General features: G+C 38.7%; 1 protein-coding gene across 1 annotated transcript in view; it reads right to left on the reverse strand.

Annotated features, from left to right (window-relative positions):
- aox6 (aldehyde oxidase 6) overlaps window positions 1-17,682 on the reverse strand; it is a 32,211-nt gene extending 14,529 nt beyond the window's left edge. The window contains exons 1-13 of the mRNA XM_039792553.1: window positions 17,567-17,682; window positions 16,558-16,615; window positions 16,372-16,468; window positions 15,963-16,071; window positions 15,162-15,288; window positions 14,365-14,426; window positions 14,131-14,208; window positions 13,168-13,248; window positions 12,671-12,815; window positions 10,456-10,548; window positions 7,194-7,345; window positions 6,973-7,066; window positions 6,693-6,852 (exon numbers count right to left, since the gene is read on the reverse strand). Coding sequence (XP_039648487.1) covers window positions 6,693-6,852; window positions 6,973-7,066; window positions 7,194-7,345; window positions 10,456-10,548; window positions 12,671-12,815; window positions 13,168-13,248; window positions 14,131-14,208; window positions 14,365-14,426; window positions 15,162-15,288; window positions 15,963-16,071; window positions 16,372-16,468; window positions 16,558-16,615; window positions 17,567-17,620 — 1,310 coding nt within the window. The 5' untranslated portion in view covers window positions 17,621-17,682. The remainder of the gene's footprint in view (window positions 1-6,692; window positions 6,853-6,972; window positions 7,067-7,193; window positions 7,346-10,455; window positions 10,549-12,670; window positions 12,816-13,167; window positions 13,249-14,130; window positions 14,209-14,364; window positions 14,427-15,161; window positions 15,289-15,962; window positions 16,072-16,371; window positions 16,469-16,557; window positions 16,616-17,566) is intronic.
- Window positions 17,683-18,892: the final 1,210 nt, after the last annotated feature.

The following is an 18,892-nucleotide window of genomic DNA, read 5'->3' on the forward strand; positions in this document are numbered from 1 at the left end:
TCAATGCTCTGTATATCTGTATCAGTGTCTCTGTATATCTGTATCAGTGTCTCTGTATATCTGTATCAGTGTCTCTGTATATCTGTATCAGTGTCTCTGTATATCTATCAGTGTCTCATAATATCTGTATCAGTGTCTCTGTATATCTGTATCAGTGTCTCTGTATATCTGTGTATCAGTGTCTCTGTATATCTGTATATCTGTATCTAGTGTCTCTGTATATCTGTATATCTGTCAGTGTCTCTGTATATCTGTATCAGTGTCTCTGTATATCTGTATCAGTGTCTCTGTATATCTGTATATCTGTATCAGTGTCTCTGTATATGTATCAATTAATCTCTGTCTCCTAATATCTGTATCCTAAAATCTCTGTATATCTGTATCTATATCAGTGTCTCTGCTGTATGTCACCAGCAACATCTAACATCAATTCTTCTCTGTGTCTCTGTATATCTGTATCAGTGTCTCTGTATATCATATCAGTGTCTCTAACATATCTGGCCATCCTAGTGTCTCTGTATATCTGTATGTCTGTGCTAATCTATATCAGAATATATCTGTATCTCTGTATATCATATCAATTGTCTCTGTATCTCTGTATATCTGTATATCTGTATATCTGTATCTCTGTATATCTGTATCTCTGTATATCTGTATCTCTGTATATCTGTATCAGTGTCTCTGTATATCTGTATCAGTGTCTCTGTATATCTGTATCAGTGTCTCTGTATATCTGTATCTCTGTATATCTGTATCAGTGTCTCTGTATATCTGTATCAGTGTCTCTGTATCTCTGTATCTCTGTATATCTGTATATCTGTATATCTGTATCAGTGTCTCTGTATATCTGTATCTCTGTATATCTGTATCAGTGTCTCTGTATATCTGTATCTCTGTATATCTGTATCTGTATCTCTGTATATCTGTATATCTGTATCTCTGTATATCTGTATCTCTGTATATCTGTATATCTGTATCTCTGTATCTCTGTATCTCTGTATATCTGTATCTGTATCTCTGTATATCTGTATATCTGTATCGTCTCTATGTATATCTGTATCTCTGTATATCTGTATCTGTATCTCTGTATACCTGTATATCTGTATCTCTGTATATCTGTATCTGTATCTCTGTATCTGTATCTCTGTATATCTGTATCTGTATCTCTGTATCTCTGTATATCTGTATCTCTGTATATCTGTATATCTGTATATCTGTATATCTGTATCTCTGTATATCTGTATCTGTATCTCTGTATATCTGTATCTCTGTATATCTGTATCTCTGTATCTCTGTATATCTGTATCTCTGTATATCTGTATCTGTATCTCTGTATATCTGTATATCTGTATCTGTATCTCTGTATCTGTATCTCTGTATATCTGTATCTCTGTATATCTGTATATCTGTATCTCTGTATATCTGTATCTGTATCTCTGTATATCTGTATATCTGTATCTCTGTATATCTGTATCTGTATCTCTGTATATCTGTATCTCTGTATCTCTGTATCTCTGTATATCTGTATATCTGTATCTCTGTATATCTGTATCTCTGTATCTCTGTATATCTGTATATCTGTATATCTGTATCTCTGTATATCTGTATATCTGTATCTCTGTATATCTGTATCTCTGTATATCTGTATCAGTGTCTCTGTATATCTGTATCTCTGTATATCTGTATATCTGTATATCTGTATCTCTGTATATCTGTATCTCTGTATCTCTGTATATCTGTATCTCTGTATCTGTATCTGTATATCTGTATATCTGTATCTCTGTATATCTGTATCTCTGTATCTCTGTATATCTGTATATCTGTATATCTGTATATCTGTATCTCTGTATATCTGTATCTCTGTATATCTGTATATCTGTATATCTGTATCTCTGTATCTCTGTATATCTGTATATCTGTATATCTGTATATCTGTATCTCTGTATCTCTGTATATCTGTATATCTGTATATCTGTATATCTGTATCTCTGTATATCTGTATCTCTGTATCTCTGTATATCTGTATATCTGTATATCTGTATCTCTGTATATCTGTATATCTGTATCTCTGTATATCTGTATCAGTGTCTCTGTATATCTGTATCAGTGTCTCTGTATATCTGTATCTCTGTATCTCTGTATATCTGTATCTCTGTATATCTGTATCAGTGTCTCTGTATATCTGTATCTCTGTATATCTGTATAAGTGTCTCTGTATATCTGTATCTCTGTATATCTGTATCAGTGTCTCTGTATATCTGTATCAGTGTCTCTGTATCTCTGTATCTCTATATCTGTATATCTGTATATCTGTATCAGTGTCTCTGTATATCTGTATATCTGTATCTCTGTATATCTGTATCTCTGTATATCTGTATCAGTGTCTCTTGTATATCCTTGTATATCTGTATATCTGTATCTCTGTATATCTGTATATCTGTATATCTGTATCAGTGTCTCTGTATATCTGTATATCTGTATATCTGTATCAGTGTCTCTGTATATCTGTATATCTGTATCTCTGTATATCTGTATCAGTGTCTCTGTATATCTGTATATCTGTATATCTGTATCAGTGTCTCTGTATATCTGTATATCTGTATATCTGTATCAGTGTCTCTGTATATCTGTATATCTGTATCTCTGTATATCTGTATCAGTGTCTCTGTATATCTGTATATCTGTATATTCAAAATGTCTCTGTATATCTGTATACGTGTTCTGTATATCTGTATCATAGTTCTGTATATCTATCAGTGTCTCTGTATATCTGTATCAGTGTCTCTGTATATCTGTATATCTGTATCAGTGTCTCTGTATATCTGTATCAGTGTCTCTGTATATCTGTATATCTGTATCAGTGTCTCTGTATATCTGTATCAGTGTCTCTGTATATCTGTATATCTGTATATCTGTATATCTGTATCAGTGTCTCTGTATATCTGTATCAGTGTCTCTGTATATCTGTATATCTGTATCAGTGTCTCTGTATATCTGTATATCTGTATCAGTGTCTCTGTATATCTGTATCAGTGTCTCTGTATATCTGTATCAGTGTCTCTGTATATCTGTATATCTGTATCAGTGTCTCTGTATATCTGTATATCTGTATCTGTATATCTGTATCAGTGTCTCTGTATATCTGTATATCTGTATCTCTGTATATCTGTATATCTGTATATCTGTATATCTGTATCAGTGTCTCTGTATATCTGTATATCTGTATCTGTATATCTGTATCAGTGTCTCTGTATATCTGTATATCTGTATCTGTATATCTGTATATCTGTATCTGTATATCTGTATCAGTGTCTCTGTATATCTGTATCAGTGTCTCTGTATATCTGTATCAGTGTCTCTGTATATCTGTATATCTGTATCTGTATCTCTGTATCAGTGTCTCTGTATCTCTGTATCAGTGTCTCTGTATATCTGTATATCTGTATATCTGTATATCTGTATCAGTGTCTCTGTATATCTGTATCAGTGTCTCTGTATATCTGTATCAGTGTCTCTGTATCTCTGTATATCTGTATATCTGTATCAGTGTCTCTGTATATCTGTATCAGTGTCTCTGTATATCTGTATCAGTGTCTCTGTATATCTGTATCAGTGTCTCTGTATATCTGTATATCTGTATCTCTGTATCAGTGTCTCTGTATATCTGTATCAGTGTCTCTGTATATCTGTATCAGTGTCTCTGTATATCTGTATCAGTGTCTCTGTATATCTGTATCAGTGTCTCTGTATATCTGTATCTCTGTATATCTGTATCTCTGTATATCTGTATCTCTGTATATCTGTATCTCTGTATCTCTGTATCTGTGTATCTCTGTATATCTGTATCTCTGTATCTCTGTATATCTGTATCTCTGTATATCTGTATCAGTGTCTCTGTATCTCTGTATCTCTGTATCTCTGTATATCTGTATCAGTGTCTCTGTATATCTGTATCAGTGTCTCTGTATATCTGTATATCTGTATATCTGTATCTCTGTATATCTGTATATCTGTATCAGTGTCTCTGTATATCTGTATCAGTGTCTCTGTATATCTGTATCTCTGTATCAGTGTCTCTGTATCAGTGTCTCTGTATATCTGTATATCTGTATATCTGTATCAGTGTCTCTGTATATCTGTATATCTGTATATCTGTATATCTGTATCTCTGTATATCTGTATCAGTGTCTCTGTATATCTGTATCTCTGTATCTCTGTATATCTGTATCAGTGTCTCTGTATATCTGTATCTCTGTATCTCTGTATCTCTGTATATCTGTATCTCTGTATCTCTGTATATCTGTATCAGTGTCTCTGTATATCTGTATCTCTGTATCTCTGTATATCTGTATCAGTGTCTCTGTATATCTGTATCAGTGTCTCTGTATATCTGTATATCTGTATCTCTGTATATCTGTATATCTGTATATCTGTATCAGTGTCTCTGTATATCTGTATATCTGTATCAGTGTCTCTGTATATCTGTATATCTGTATCAGTGTCTCTGTATATCTGTATATCTGTATCTGTATATCTGTATCTGTATATCTGTATCAGTGTCTCTGTATATCTGTATCTCTGTATCAGTGTCTCTGTATATCTGTATCAGTGTCTGTATATCTGTATATCTGTATATCTGTATATCTGTATCAGTGTCTCTGTATATCTGTATCAGTGTCTCTGTATATCTGTATATCTGTATCTCTGTATATCTGTATATCTGTATCAGTGTCTCTGTATATCTGTATATCTGTATCTCTGTATATCTGTATATCTGTATCAGTGTCTCTGTATATCTGTATATCTGTATCTCTGTATATCTGTATATCTGTATCAGTGTCTCTGTATATCTGTATATCTGTATCAGTGTCTCTGTATATCTGTATATCTGTATCAGTGTCTCTGTATATCTGTATATCTGTATCTGTATATCTGTATCAGTGTCTCTGTATCAGTGTCTCTGTATATCTGTATCTCTGTATCAGTGTCTCTGTATATCTGTATCAGTGTCTGTATATCTGTATATCTGTATATCTGTATATCTGTATATCTGTATATCTGTATCAGTGTCTGTATATCTGTATCTCTGTATCAGTGTCTCTGTATATCTGTATATCTGTATCAGTGTCTGTATATCTGTATCAGTGTCTCTGTATATCTGTATATCTGTATATCTGTATATCTGTATCAGTGTCTCTGTATCAGTGTCTCTGTATATCTGTATATCTGTATATCTGTATATCTGTATCAGTGTCTGTATATCTGTATATCTGTATCAGTGTCTCTGTATATCTGTATATCTGTATCAGTGTCTGTATATCTGTATCAGTGTCTCTGTATATCTGTATATCTGTATATCTGTATATCTGTATATCTGTATCAGTGTCTCTGTATATCTGTATATCTGTATCAGTGTCTCTGTATATCTGTATATCTGTATATCTGTATATCTGTATATCTGTATATCTGTATCAGTGTCTCTGTATATCTGTATATCTGTATCAGTGTCTCTGTATATCTGTATATCTGTATCAGTGTCTGTATATCTGTATCAGTGTCTCTGTATCTCTGTATATCTGTATCAGTGTCTCTGTATATCTGTATATCTGTATATCTGTATCAGTGTCTCTGTTTATCTGTATATCTGTATATCTGTATATCTGTATCAGTGTCTCTGTATATCTGTATCAGTGTCTCTGTATATCTGTATATCTGTATATCTGTATCAGTGTCTCTGTATATCTGTATCAGTGTCTCTGTATATCTGTATATCTGTATATCTGTATATCTGTATCTGTGTCTCTGTATATCTGTATATCTGTATCAGTGTCTCTGTATATCTGTATATCTGTATCAGTGTCTGTATATCTGTATCAGTGTCTCTGTATATCTGTATATCTGTATATCTGTATATCTGTATCAGTGTCTCTGTATATCTGTATATCTGTATATCTGTATCAGTGTCTCTGTTTATCTGTATCAGTGTCTCTGTATATCTGTATATCTGTATATCTGTATATCTGTATATCTGTATCAGTGTCTCTGTTTATCTGTATATCTGTATATCTGTATCAGTGTCTCTGTATATCTGTATATCTGTATATCAGTGTCTCTGTATCAGTGTCTCTGTTTATCTGTATCAGTGTCTCTATATATCTGTATATCTGTATATCAGTGTCTCTATATATCTGTATATCTATATATCTGTATATCAGTGTCTCTATATATCTGTATATCTGTATATCTGTATATCAGTGTCTCTATATATCTGTATATCTATATATCTGTATATCAGTGTCTCTATATATCTGTATATCTGTATATCTGTATATCAGTGTCTCTATATATCTGTATATCTATATATCTGTATATCAGTGTCTCTATATATCTGTATATCTGTATATCTGTATATCAGTGTCTCTATATATCTGTATATCTATATATCTGTATATCAGTGTCTCTATATATCTGTATATCTGTATATCTGTATATCAGTGTCTCTGTGTCCAAACCGGCAGCGGCAGATGGCCGCCCACCAAAAGCCAGATTCTGTCTGAGTTGCCTGCTGGTAAACATTCTTGCTCTTGGAGGGGAATTGTTGTGTCTTTGTAAATGATAGAGTGTGGTCTAGACCTACTCTATCTGTAAAGTGTCCTGAGACAACTCTGGGTGTGATTTGACACAATGAATACAACTGAAATTTTATCCAGAGAACAGGGTTCAAAGTTAATATATTAAGTACCTTTCTGGAGAAGGGAATGAAGACAGACACAACAATCTCCTCTGGCTTCAGGATGGTTTTTCCAAAGCTCACAAAGAAGTCTCTGTTCAGAGGAACCTCCCGTTTTCCTCCTGGCGGAATCAGACACACCGGCATGTTAATCAGCAGAGAAGAAGAAAAGCAAAAATACGTCTTGGTGTGAATCCACATTTTTTTCTATACAGTCTCAACAGCAAAAACAATCACATTACCGTTTGAAATGACGCTCACTTTGCAGTTCCCAGCAGCCAAAACGGGGTTCAGGTCCGAGTTTGGGTACGCACTCATGATGTTGCCCCCAAGAGACTAAACATGCAACAAGCAATCAAATAAATCACACACACATACACACACACACACAAGATATTCCTTTTCTAACCAATACGTAGCGGTGTAGATGTAGCATAAATTCCTGCGCGTGAGGTCTACTTACGGCAACGTTACGGATCTGCAGGCTTCCCACGTTCCCCAGCTGTTGGCTCAGGGCCCGGAACACTTCCGTCTTCTCCTCCGGAAACTGAGGAAGCAGCTTCTCCAAAAGAGAGCGAACCTCGGTGAGACTGCAGCCCGCTCCCACCCACACCCCTGCGGAGGAACCAACAAAGCTAAGAGTTCTTTTCCTACGTGTCTGGGGGAGGTTCACCAACCTCCGGGACATTTATAAAAAATCCCTGGTTGTCCATTACAAAAACCAGAAATGGTTTGCAGACATGGGGGACTCGAGTCACATGACTTGACTCGAGTTAGACTCGAGTCGCAAATTTTAGGACTTGAGACTTGCTTGATTAACATTCATAAAAGACTCGGCTTGACTTTGACTTGATATTCATGACTTGAGACTTGACTTAGACAAATGACTTGATTTTCTGTTTAATAAATATATTTTTATTCCTCTGATATTGAGGAGGAGTTAACTTTACTATTTTAGTGCTGTTGCATGCGCAGGAACCGTTGATATGATGACGCGGTGCGCGGCGGCAGACCGTCAGTAAACAACACTGGCTATGGCTAGTAACTTAACGTCATGGATCCCTCTCATGGGCGTCGATACCGTGGGTGCTCCGGAGCTCGAGCACCCACGGAAAATACTGACCACTCACGTGTGCCAGACTGCCAGTTCATTTTTACATTAATCTAAAATGAAACACTGTCATAGTGTGATTGGCTATGTCCCACGAAGCTGATCGCGGTTACGTGCCAGTTAAACTTTTCATCTCCAATCCTGTCTGTATTTGTGAGAAGTGGCGCTGTCCTGAGTTGAACGATAGCCTATAGGCTAGGCTACTTTACGGCTTTATTATGGCGTGTGTTCGTGTCGGCCGCTGTCCATTTCCTAAGGTTCTGACATGCAAACACTTTTTTTTGAAGGGTGTGCACGTGTGAGCACCCACGGAGGAAAACATAAATCGGCGCCTATGTCCCTCTGCACAGAAAATAATAAAGTTTGGCTATAAGGATTACACATCTGACCAGGCAAAAAAAAAAAACGAACGGCAGTTTGCAAGGTCTGCAGTACAAACATTTCCGAATATTCGGCCACCGAAAATTTTCGGCTGTTTCGGCCGAAATACGTTTATCACCGAAACAATACGGCCGAAAATGTTGTGATGACGCAAACAGAAACCGCGACCTGCACGTGTGTCAGTACCCGATCCACCTGCAAAGCGTCTCCTAAGCAACGAGGTTGAGACGGACCACGGAGTGAAAACAATGAAAAGTGCTCTTAGAGTCTGTCAGCACACGTTTCACTGAGATCTGTTCGGATCCTCTGCACTTCATCGCGACTGTACTTGATCCGCGTTATAAAGACCATTACTTGGATGCGGAAATAAAGCAGAGCGCACGAGAAATGATCCAGGCGCGATGGATGCGGAGAACCCGCGCGGGGAGACGGAGACGAGGCAAGACGCAGCGCCCAGCGCAGGAGGAGATCAGAGCGCAGAAACAAAGACTGGTCTCTCTGCACCAGATGAGGGGCATGCACCCTCGTTGTCTGATATGTTCAGTGAAATCCTGCAAGAAAGTGCCTCAAATAATAATAATAATAACAATAGGTAAGCTATTCTGTTCTTAGGCTACTATATACTGTATGTGACTATCAGATTGTAGCCATATTTCTGCTAGATATTTTTTTAATTAAACTTTAATATTAATTTATACAATTGCAATGTCTTGATTTTAGTAAAGTTAGTACACAGTACTAATAATTGGCTTAATTTCTTTCGGTGTTTCGGTTTCCTCTTTTTTTGGTTTTGGCCAAGAATTTTCATTTCGGTGCATCACTATCAGACACTTCAAATCAGGAGAGATTCGGGTTCCAGTCCCCATATTCAGCTGAACCACTATTTGGACGTTTGTGATGGACAGAAGTCCCTTCAGTTTTTGGCCATGAATAAGCACACCCTCCCCTCTTTGTTCAAGGTGGCGGTAGAGCGAATAAAACTAGGCACACATACACACACAACACAAATCTCTCTCTCTCTCTCTCTCTCTCTCTCTCTCTCTCTCTCTCTCTCTCTCTCTCTCTCGTAAGTATGTGAATAAAGCTAGGCACACATACAACACACTCTGCACTCTCACATGCACATTCACTCACCAATATTAATAACGTTTCACTCACTCTCTCAAACACACACACATTCACTCAAATACACTGACAAATATCAACATATACTTTCAATTCCATGTGATAAACGAAGGTGGTGGGATTCAGCTCCTCTTAAAGAATATGTTTTGTTCTTTAAGAGAAGGAAAGGTTAAAGGATGTGTGTTTCTGTCTCATAAAAGTGAGGCATGTTTGAAGAATATTATTTGACTTAGGAACCATTATACTTGAATTGTTTGAAGGAATTTCATGATTTGATGTCATGTTTGAGGCATATTGAACAATATGGATTTATTGTTGGCCTAATATCAGTTTTAGGCGGTGCTTTTTTATCTGTGTTAATTTAAACTCTTCAGATGTATGTGGACGCAATATCTTTTGAATATTGAGTAAAAAATGCAAATAAAACTCCAGCAGTTCATAATCACTGTCTTTAGCTTGTTTAAAAATGGAAACTTTGGTATGACTTGACTTGTGACTTGCTTGACCAAAGCTATGACTTGACTTGACTTGCTTGATTGTCACAAAAAATGACTTGGACTTGCTTGAGACTTGAAGGTTAAGACTTGAGACTTGCCCATGTGTGACTTACTGCCATCTCCGATGGTTTGTACATGTAGGAAGAATTATTAGCTGTGTTGGAAAGCGTTCCCTCCCTCACTATTCCCTTTATAGTGTTTATTAAATAGTTAACTATATAGAGAAAGACCAAACCAGATTTCAGACACTCACTGATCATTTCTAAACATGGTAGTCAGTAGATGCTCCGGTTATTTGCATCATGTAAACAAACCGAAAAATACTTTCAGAGAGTTTGTTACTTTTATTTTAGTTTGTTTCAAAGCGAGCACTAGTATTATATATGTGACATTTCCACTGTTTAGAAACCAAAGCCTGCTCCATTTTCCTATTCAGCTGCCGCAAAATTAGCAGTGCATTGTGGGTATTTTATAGTGGACCACATAGTGAATGAAGTTAGCCGCGGAGAAGTAGAACACGACCACAAGATGGAGAACTATACAGGGAATTATTCCTGTGATAGGGAACGGTTTCCAACACACCATCAAAGTACAGAGGGGACGTTACCCACCGTGTGGCGTCTGAGTGACTTCAAACAGATCCAGAACTCTGGTTGGAGATATGATCAGCGGATGCAGGACGCCTTTGAACTTTATATCTGGACCTTCAACGCAAAGCACAGAGACCAGAGTTTAGATAAACTGGGACAATCAATACCACACCAGATCCAGTCTCTAAAACAGTGGTTCTCAACTTTTTTTGTGCCAGAGCCCCCCTATCCATTATCCAGGTCCCTAATGCCCCCCATCAAATATTATGTGGGCTAATTGCCCCGAATATTAATGATTACGCCCTAATATAGGCCTATTATTGTTGTTACTATTGTTATCAAAAATAATCAAAAAAATCAAATCATTGAATGACAAACAACACATGTATTAGTTTCCAATGTATCAAAAAGCCATGTGAATAGAATGTATATATATTTACAGGTTTTTAAAAAGAATGCAACCATTTTACATTCAAATTAAATAACAGCAGCCAATCAGAACGACTAGATATGGACCATTCAAACTATAATTAGGTATTATCAAAAGGCCTGCTGCATGGTGTGAACCTCAGCACCTTTAGAAGATGACTATAATTTGAATGTCCTTTTTTGTTTGTGATGTGACCTTGGGTGTCAGCTTCACGTAGTAGCTACAGAGCTCATTTAAGATGATGCTCTTACGTCCCGTTTCCGTGAAGGCAGCACGGAGCTGCGCCAAACAAAGCTGACAGAAGCACAGAGAAGTTAGGATACCCGTCTGGTCCAGTCGCAGTGCTGTAAACTGGCAGCTTTTAATGTTGCAGACCACGGATTTTTTAATAGTTTAAGTGTAAACATGTATTGTTATTGTGAATCTTTGGTTTAAACTAGCTTTCAAACAAACGTCCCCCAAGGGCACCTCAACGCCCCCCTTTCCAAAATATTGCTTCCAACGCCCCCCATCATCTTCTGAACGCCCCCTGGGGGGAGGTACCGCCCCCGTTGAGAAACACTGCTCTAAAAGGAGAGATTTTAAAAAGGACTTATATAAAATAACTTTTCTTTAGTTTTGTCATCGTCTGAAAAAAGACATCTTTTTCTAGTTTGGAATTAAATATGTCAGGTTTATGAACCTGAATATTGCCATAACCAATACAACTCAAATAGGCATCTTCCAAAAACATTCCCACATCATTAACAACACCTCTAGGGCTGCACACGGAATTGGTTTTTAATCTCCTTTTTCAACGTTTCCATCGCCTTTTTTGACTCCTGATTCATCTCCTCTCCTTCTTTCCACTGCCTTCACGTAGAAGAGAAATTGGAGTTGGAAGTTGGCAGGAAGAGCAGAAGCTGGGTGAATGAACTTTAGCGCTGCCCTACAGTACGTTAACGTTACTGTCAACGAGAAACATCACTGGCTCTATCGCTGCACAAACTACAACGTTTCAACAAAACATAAGCACTGAACTGCCCGGGAGTCTGTGTAACAACAAGTACCAAAGGTTCAAAGGGTGTGTGTGTGGGTGTGGGTGAGTGAGTGAGTGAGTGAGTGAGAGAGAGAGAGAGAGAGAGTGTGTGTGTGGGTGAGAGAGTGTGTGTGTCTCTCTCTCTCTGCGTCTGTGTGTGTGTGTGTGTGTGTGTGAGTGAGTGAGTGAGTGAGAGAGAGAGAGAGAGAGTGCATGGCTAGCAGCAAAATATGTCTTCTCCTGCCACAATACAAGGAACAATAAATAGAGAATTGTATAGATTATCATTTCTTTTCTAATTTATTATTTTAGTTATTTGTATTTTTTTTTTATATATATAGTTTCAATGTACCCTCTGAGGGAACTGCACAGAAGTTGTTCAGTATCTGCATTTATATTATAATTATAATATGTTTACTTATTATTATTATTACTACATCAGATGTATTTACTCCTTGTCATTTTATATGTATGTTTGTTATTATGCTTTGGCAACACAGATGTATTTTTTTTGTCATGCCAATAAAGCAACATGAAATAAAACAAAAACAGGAAAGCAACAACAGTATATCAATATACAGTAAAATCGCTAGTGTCAACGTAAGACTCTCTCTCTCTGTGTGTCTGTATGTGTGAGAGAGTGTGTGTGTGTGTGTGTCTCTCTCTCTGCGTCTGTGTGTGCGTCTCTCTCTGTGTGTGTGTGTGTGTGTGTGTGTGTGTGTGTGTGTGTGTGTGTGTGTGTGTGTGTGTGTGTTCTGTACAGCCCTGTAATGAACGTTAGCGCTGACCTATGTTGGTGTTTCCCATCACCAGCGGAGCTTCAGGGTTCCTGGTCTTGAGCTGGACCAGCTCCTCCAGAGAGGCGGGGGACACCCACATCATCCTCTCCCCACGGAAGGTCAGTGTCTGGGGGGGCGCCCTTTCTGCCCACAGCTGTGGACAGTCACAGTTTAACACTGCCATTACTATTAGAAGTACTGCTTCAGATATTCACGAGACATTAGTATAATCACAATACTGCATACATGTAGGACGAAGACGTACAATAAATTTATAAATGTAAAAAATAAATGCAGAATCAATTAAATGAATTTTTTTTTATTCCGAGGTTTTTGTTGCTTTTCTTGACGATTTTTTAGATAGTTTGGAGGTTTTTGTCTTTGAAACAACATCAGATAAAAACTGTGCCAATATTAGTAGCAACTTAAAAAATAAATGCTAAGATTTGTGCCATAAAGTGTAATGTTGTAATTTATTTTAGGGTTATAAAAATGTGATGACTTACAATCAGTTCGGGGGGGAAGATAAGTTCCTGTGTCGGGTCCAGCGGCAGAAACTCTCTCTTATCAAACAACTCGGGCTTTTCCTGGAGCACACAACATCAGATACAAGACTATATGAGACGCTATAATACGCACAAAGATATCGCACTTCTTCCATTAAATGAAAGCAATAAACTAAACACGTCTGGCTCTTTATGTGATCCTCATTTTCCAGCGTGGCTCTCAGTGAAGTTGAGTTTGACACCCGGATTAAAAAAAAGGAACAAAAGAGGGGGGGTTAGGGTTCCTCACTCTAGGAAATGTGATGTTTTTCAATTCTAAAAAAAAAATGCAATTTGACATCATTTTGGAGCGTTATTATCTCCATATTTGGGTCTAAAACTTTGTACACACCCACACACACACACACACACACACACACACACACACACACACACACACACACACACACACACACACACACACACACACACACACACACACACACACACACACACACACACACACACACACACACACACACACACACACACACACACACACACACACACACGTTTTAAGCCAGAAGAGACAAGTGTAAAAAAAAAAAAAGCTACAAAAACTTTCAAAACTATAAGTACAAGCATTAGCTCGGAGTGTCATTTGTTTAGTTTTGAATCTCAAAAACGCGGCTCAGGTGCTTCACCAGATGGTTTAATCGGTGTATTAAGCCTCCAACATCTCCTTCCAGGCAGTGCTGCCTGGAAAACACTAGGATTAGGCAACGGTTATGGTTAGAGTTAGAGTTAGAGTTAGAGTTAGAGTTAGGGTTAGGGTTAGAGTTATGGTTATGGTTAAGGTTAGGGTTAGTTGCCTTGAAGTCATCGGTCGCAGCGCTGCCTGGAAGGAGACGTTGGAGCCACCATGGAGCCACCAGAGTCTCCTAACAGTAGGAAAGATCCTGAGAACTAGCAAAGTAGGCTCACACGCTGGGTTTCCTCCAGAGTTTCCTCTCCGTCGAGGCAGCAGTCTCCAGCTCCGTTGGCTTGGCAACAGTCAGCTTCCTGTTAGGATAGATTGCACGTGTTGAAGCCTTTCTGCTGTATCTCTTATTGTTTTCCCTGTCTTTGTTATCAGATGTGAAACTCAAGCATCGTACGAACAGACGGAGATAAAGTCATGAACCAATCGGATTGGTTGATGTTTCCTCAGCTCTGTACCTGACAGAAGGTCCTGCAGCCGTCAATGATTGGTCGGTACCCAGTACAGCGACACAGGTTACCTGGAAACAACACACATTTAGAGAGAGTGGGTGTGTGTGTGTGTATGTGTATGTGAGAGAGAGAGAGAGAGAGAGAGAGAGAGAGAGAGAGAGAGAGAGAGAGAGAGAGAGAGAGAGAGAGAGAGAGAGAGAGAGAGAGAGAGAGAGAGAGAGAGAGAGAGAGTGTGTTTGTGTGTGCGTGCGTGTCTGGTTTTAGGATGTGGGAACGACAACATTTTATTGATACAACTTTGCACATATTTGTATTATTGTAAAGGTGTGAATGTGTTTGTATTATTGTATGTTCTGATGTTTAGTACTTCACAATATAATACAATATTTATTGTTTGACCTCCCTGCCCTGGGACTATACAACCTGATGCAATGCATGTTCTTACACAAGGTTAATGTTTAACTGTCCCTGTTTAAATAATAATATTACATTGCACGAGGAGAGGCAAATATTGTGTTACACTCACATTGAAAAACATCTATCACAGCTTTGTTTTTTCTAGGGCTGTCAAAATTACCGCCATAATAACGATCGAACACAAATTCCATTTAACGCCAATCATTGTTTTGATTTCCTGTAGTCCATTACTTCAGGAGGAGATAACCACTATTAGCTGCCATCATATCAACATATAATATAGGAATGTATAGTATTTAAAAAAAATCACAACTAGAATTTGCCCACCCAGATGGTACCTATAGGTTAAATGTTGGACTCATTTGAATAAGAAGACGTGAACCGACCCTGCAGAGCGTGTGTGATGTCATCCATGGCGGGCTGCGGCCGATTCCTCAGCAGCGTGTAGATGGACATCACCATCCCCGGAGAGCAGAAGCCACACTGGGAGCCGTGAGCCTTGGCTATGCGCTCCTACAGACACAGCAGAAACGCCTTTAACAAACATACATTTCTTCTTTGGCTAGCTGCGTTTGGTTAGGCTTTTTCTTTTTTTTTTTTTTTACTTCATGCTCTCCATGTGTTTTTATAATTTTTAGCACTATCATGTAGCACTTTGAGATTTGCGTAAATATAAAGTGCATTACAAATTAAATGTATTATTATTATTATTTTACACACAAAAAAGTAGCAAAAACATCAAAAACTTAAGGCGCCCGGAGAGCTCAGTGGGTAGAGCGCGCGCCAATATGAAGAGGTTTATTCCTCGTCACAGCGGCTCAGGGTTCAAATCTTTGAAAAAGGCAACAAAAAAGCTGTGGAAAAAGTGACAAAAACATTGAAAAGGAAACGTCAAAAGCAGCAAAAATTTCAAAAATACGTCAAAACGGTAGGCAAAAGAATTGAAAAAAAAAATCAGCACAAAACGTTGAAAAAACATTGAAAAAGCAAGAACAGCTCGGAGGGATGCAGACCTGCGTTCAGAAAAGGGGAGAGAGAGTTGGAGAGACTAACTAACTCAACGTCAGAGTCACTTCTAGATTTAGTGAAAGTGCCTTGTCGCTTTTTCGAGGTTTTTGATGTTTGACAAAGTGACAAAAACCTCAGATGTACAGATGTTGGAACCAGCCCCCCCCCCCACCACCCACCTGTACTGGGTGGATCCTGGTCCTGGTGCTGCCGACGCCCTCCACCGTGGTGACGGCGGCTCCGTGCAGCTGGCAGAGCGGCAGCAGGCAGGCGTTGGCCGAGTAATGTCTGACAGGACGGTGAAGGGAAACGGACGCTTAACATCCTGCAGAAACCATGGAAACATCGCACAGGAAACCATGAAAGTGTCAAAGGTGTAGCGCTGTGGAGTAGGCTAAGGTCTGGCCACACCACAGGTGCATTCTGGGATAGGAGACATAAACTGTCTGGGTTGTTTGCATTTCTTTAAACCAATCCCAATCATCTCGGGCGGCGCTAAGCTCCGGACGCAGCGGCGAGAGACCCTAGAACACGTGTAAGACATAGGAGAAGTGAGACTGAGCTGCGGTCACTCATCAGAAAGGATACGTGATGGTTTTGGTGGCGGGTTGGTAGCGCGACACCATGACGGTGCATGCTCCGCAGCCTCCGCCGCCGCAGCCATACTTGGTTCCAGTTAACCTCACTGAAGTCAGAGTCAAGGACGTTACCGGGGAAACCTGCTCACATCTACACAAGCATGAGACCACATCTGTGAGCTGATGTGAAGGATACACTCCTCTCTGAGGAAGGACAGCAGCGTGGTTTCAGGCTCCGCATGGCTCACCGTCACCTGGACAAACACACGGACAAACATTTCAGGACTCGACTTTCACAAAGGTCAAATAATCAGTTTATCAGAGGTGTGCTACAGATCACTTTACCTGAGAACTTTGGCACAGAAAAAGAAGAAAGAAGAAGAAAAGAAAGAAAACTAAAGACTAACGCTAGTTATTCTATGGAGAATGACAGGAACTCTGGGAGCATTATTGCCACTGTATGAACTTTTACATTAAATGTTGTTGTTGTTGCTGCTGACAGGCTCAGATTATTATTCTAAGTGTAACAGCTAGCAGACGAAATAGACCGGAGGAATCCTTCTGTGTGTGTGTGTGTGTGTGTGTGTGTGTGTGTGTGTGTGTGTGTGTGTGTGTGTGTGTGTGTGTGTGTGCATCTGTCTGTGTGTGTGAGTGAGTGCATGCGTGTGTGTGTGTGTGTGTGTGTGTATGCATGTGAGTGAGTGCGTGTGTGTGTGTGTGTGCGAGTGCATGTGTGTGTGTGTGTGTGTGTGTGTGTGTGTGTGTGTGTGTGTGTGTGTGTGTGTGTGTGTGTGTGTGTGTGTGTGTTCAAAAATGGATCAAGGCTCAAATGAGTTTTGCGGCTGCAGACATATTTTTATATTGTTTTTTTTGTTTTTTTTTATAGGTAAGGTTTAAACCCATTGGTCACAAAATCTAATGGGTCACAGTTTTTGCTGCAACACCAGGGCCACGTTCAGCCCCGACTAACCGTAAACGGGGGTTAGGACCTGGGACACAGCCAATAAAATCAATAATAAACGAGGGACACGCCCACCAACCAGAGAAAACACAACTCAAAGTTTGAGGTTGAACATTACTGACTGCAGACTTCTTTGTGACTAGTTTTCGTTTCGTTTAATTGACTAAAAACCTAACATCAAAGGGTTATGACTTAACTAAATCTCACAAATAGAAATACAAGTGAATGACTTTGATAAACGTACCTTTTTCCCGTTGATAAAGAAGCACAAAGTATCTCCCTCCTTCTCCGCGGACATCTTTCAAGTGCAAGAGATCAAGTTAGTCTGGATCTATCGGACTTCCGCCTGTCAAGACTTTCAAAATAAAATTAAGGACAAGAAAGCCCTTAAAAGAATCGGTTTACTTGAGAAAAAAAACGTTTAATAAAATAAATAATAAATGTCAAAACCGTCAATAAAGGTCACAAAGCGTAAAACACATTTGAATTTTTCTTTTTTTGTAACACTTATTTTCGTCATTTTTATAAGGCTTTGATGTTTTTTTATGTTCTTTGACGTTTGACATTTTGAGAAAAACAACGTCCAAACAAAAAAACCTTCAAAATAAAAAGATTTTAAATAAAAAAAGTCAAAAGCATCGAAATAAACGTAAACAAAGTCCTTTAAATGGCAAAAAAACATTGAAAACATCAACAACATATGACGATGACGTCATTATGATGATGCTGCTGAACAGGAGGCGATATTTAGCCTGGATGCCAGCCGAACTTAGCCCCGCCCACAAAATTCGAGGTCGGGAAGTTCGCATTCTGACTAGAATCTGAGTATGACCACGTCAGGCTAGGCGATATTACGAATCCCACTATGAAATATGCTGCGTTCATGCCACCTCGGAATAACAGGCACCGCCCCCCTGGTTACGTTGTTTTTCCGACTGGCAGCGTTCACATGGTCGGGATGCGTGTTCTTCTTCTGTTATATTGGCGTTTGGCATAACAACTTTTTGCATGACTGCCACCAACGGTTGGCCGTAGCCGAGAGCATCGATCAGGTGGTGAAAACATGGAGGCCACACTAACAGAAGATTTGCTGCTGTTTTCTTATGCGAGCATCCAAACAGCACATGGACAGGTGTTTGTTTGTGTTATCTGGAGGACAACGAACGGGAAAAGACACGGATAATGTGTTTTTTTTTTTTATACATAGGCCTATTTATGAATAATTTGAAACATATTATGTCTGTGTATGTTTCTTGGCAGAGGCATTTGTCCACAATAAACAGTTTATTGTCATTAAAATATGTTCAGTGAACCAAAGTCGCCTCCATCAAACGTCAGTTGTCAACAACGCGTCACCAACTGGGAAACTCGTAATGTGTCACATGACCAGTCAGCATTTAAAACAGATGTCTTATTAAATGGCATTGACATAAAGGATAAAAAGTGCAATAATAGATATTTTAGACATTTGACACATTGCCCCACAGTTGCTCGATGCAAATATTATTGGAATAACCACTTTGGGAATATCAATTGGAATTTGATTTGGACCTATTATAATAAATATGTT

Source organism: Perca fluviatilis, chromosome 24 (genome assembly GCF_010015445.1).
Source record: "Perca fluviatilis chromosome 24, GENO_Pfluv_1.0, whole genome shotgun sequence".
NCBI classification, from domain to species: Eukaryota; Metazoa; Chordata; class Actinopteri; order Perciformes; family Percidae; genus Perca; species Perca fluviatilis.